The following is a 2,735-nucleotide window of genomic DNA, read 5'->3' as shown; positions in this document are numbered from 1 at the left end:
TACTGAGATACACTAGTGTTATATATTATATTTTTTTATAATTAAGATCAATAGTTAAAAATTACTGAAATACGAGTGTATCGGTACACTTAAAAATTTTTCAATAATTATAATACATTTACGAACTCTTGTGCTTTATAAAAAGAAATGTGTTTTTAAAATGGCTGAAATAAGTCTATAGATCTCCAAGCAAAAAGGAGGCGATAGCACGCAGCCAACGCTAATTCCGGAGATTTGTCAATCATGTCTATTGTCTAAGACACGGCCATCGCATGCAGAGTTAGTATTCTTCTGACATGTTTTTGATAAAACCAGACATAATAATTGATTTCCTTGCTGGGAACGATTCAGAATTCCTATGTTCTATAGATAGTAGTTCAAGTGATGAGTTAGCACATGTTCAAACATGTATAGGATCCTTCACATGACAATCAACTCGTCAAAAGATTTTATAAAATCGAATGATTACACAAGTGAAATTGAGAATGTGCAAAAGCGATAGGAGGAAGGTAGGAATGTACATGTGAAAGGAATTACAACGAAAAAGCAAAATAATAATGCCCATCTTCTGATTTTCTTGTTTCAGGGAAAGAAACCCTTCAAATGTTATTAACTCACCACTTCCATGGTGCTAATTGCTAAATTTCTGCTCTAAATATATACCTACCAAACTCTCCTTTTCCAACCTCCCTGCTACTAGGACAATCTTCAACTATCCCCAATCCTTGCTTGTGCATCTCTCCGTCTTCGCCTTCTACCTGAGCGACTCAATAGAACTCTTCCACCACCATGGCGTTGGAGCCGGCTAACCAGAGATACACCATCATCGTTGTCTTCATTGTACGTGCCATTATCATTCTCTTCATCCGATAAATCTAGCTCAATGGCCCTATCCTGACCTGCTACATGATTGGGGGAAAGCTCAGACCTAAATCGTCTACTAAGGTTGTTAAGGTCATTCCCTTGCCGAACAGCATGCAACAGGAGGAAGAAATTCATTGCCTCTATACCCATTTGGAATCTTCCATTTCTTTCCGGATTAAAACCACCCTCCTCCTCATCTGAATCGAGTCCATTCTGCCGTCCTTCTATAACATAATCTCCAAAAACCACTGCCCCAGGCATGGTTGATGTCACTGTGCTGATAACATCTTCCCGTTCACGCTCCCACTCAAGCCATCTCCATTTCCGTTCATGAGCAGGATCCACTGCACGTGGTCGTGCCAAGGGATGTTCTGCCCGCACATGCTTCCGCAACTCTTTATAGGTCCCAAGAAACGAGCAGTCATCCTGCATGCAGTTTCTTTTCTTTCCATTAAAGTAGTCACGCACAGGTTCCACAACAGTCCAACCTTTAACCTGGCCCCTGCATAGTGGGCAAGCAAGTTCTGTGACTTCACTTGTTTCGAGAGGAGAGTTAGAATCCTGTATCACAACGGGAGTATTAATGGAGCCTTGCCCCAGCTGCTGTCCATTCTCTGATGAGAGAACTTTTGTGTAAGCTTTCTTGTATTGATCAAGGCAGTTGGAATGACGAAAGCTAGTTCCACACATGTAGGCACGGCAACCCTTGTCATGAGAGGAACAAAGGAGAAGAACAGCATTATGTGGATACTCCATGCACACAGAACAAGTCACATCTTCAAGCTCTTTCTTATCCAAGACTTTTGAGCATTTCTTCTGGCACATCTCCTCACAAATATCCCTTTTGCAAGAGACCAATGGGTATGGAGTAAGTCTGTACTGACGAGAAGCAATCCTTTGGCGTCCCTTGCTTCCTTTTGCCATTTCCAAAATAACAACAGAACCTGAAATTCGAACTGCAAAAGTTAAAAGGATATCAATTATTTTAGGGATACAAAAATTAGATAGGCTAACGTACAGCTAAAATTTTTACATATGGATAATTTCAGTGTGGAACACGAGAATATTTAATAATTTTGGTGTTTTACACTGCTATGATAGTACAAAATAAAAAAATATATTTTTTTAATTATCAAAAGACTTTTGTAAAAAAATATTATTTTAATTATGAAAAACAAAACGTTATTGACGTTTTGTAAAAGCACACAACAACGTATAACACATAGTTTAGGTCATCTTTGAAGAATTCACCACTCATAATCCAATATATAAAAAAAAGTTCGCTAACATAACATACTATGTTATTCACCCAAACTGCGAAAGGAATCAGTTACTAGAGTGTTATGGATTATTAAAGAATGAAAATTATCTAGATTACACAAGCATTCCAACATGTCGACCAAATATTAAAAGTTCCACAATTGTTGAATGTGGCGAGATACTACAGGTTTTTATAGCAGCTTATGTAAAATATATCCTCAACAAAACCCAGATTAAGAGACAGAAATCAAGATTCCACCATAAAAGCAAAACAAGAATGAACCAGACACATCACTTATCGACACATTCTACAAATATGTACTTATCACTTATCGATACATCCTACAAATATGGGGAGGGTTTGGACAGAAGAATAAATTATATTCAAATGTGGCACGAGAGTACAAGATATGTTCATTGCAGAAGACAACTGTCAGCTTCAATTGTAGATCCAATTCCATAATATAAAAAGTATTAATTTCATTGCAGATCCAATTCCTTAATATAAAAATTGAGCTGGACTTCACTGATCCATGGTCTAAGATTTATACCAAGAATACTGCAAAAGAAAATAGTACACCGGAGCAACATTTTTTAGTTAACACATCATT

At 37.4% G+C, this 2,735-nt stretch overlaps 1 protein-coding gene across 2 annotated transcripts in view; it reads right to left on the bottom strand.

Moving 5' to 3' along the window:
• LOC107631579 overlaps window positions 426–2,735 on the bottom strand; it is a 4,295-nt gene continuing 1,985 nt past the window's right edge. The window contains exon 3 of one of the 2 annotated variants that reach the window (XM_016335069.2): window positions 426–1,820. In XM_016335069.2, the coding sequence (XP_016190555.1) occupies window positions 709–1,788 (1,080 nt within the window). In that variant the 5' untranslated portion in view covers window positions 1,789–1,820 and the 3' untranslated portion in view covers window positions 426–708. The remainder of the gene's footprint in view (window positions 1,821–2,735) is intronic. The other variant, XM_016335068.2, reaches the window with a different exon arrangement.

The sequence above is a fragment of the Arachis ipaensis genome, chromosome B03 (genome assembly GCF_000816755.2).
Source record: "Arachis ipaensis cultivar K30076 chromosome B03, Araip1.1, whole genome shotgun sequence".
Taxonomy (NCBI): domain Eukaryota; kingdom Viridiplantae; phylum Streptophyta; class Magnoliopsida; order Fabales; family Fabaceae; genus Arachis; species Arachis ipaensis.
This window is presented reverse-complemented; position numbering and strand designations above follow the sequence as displayed.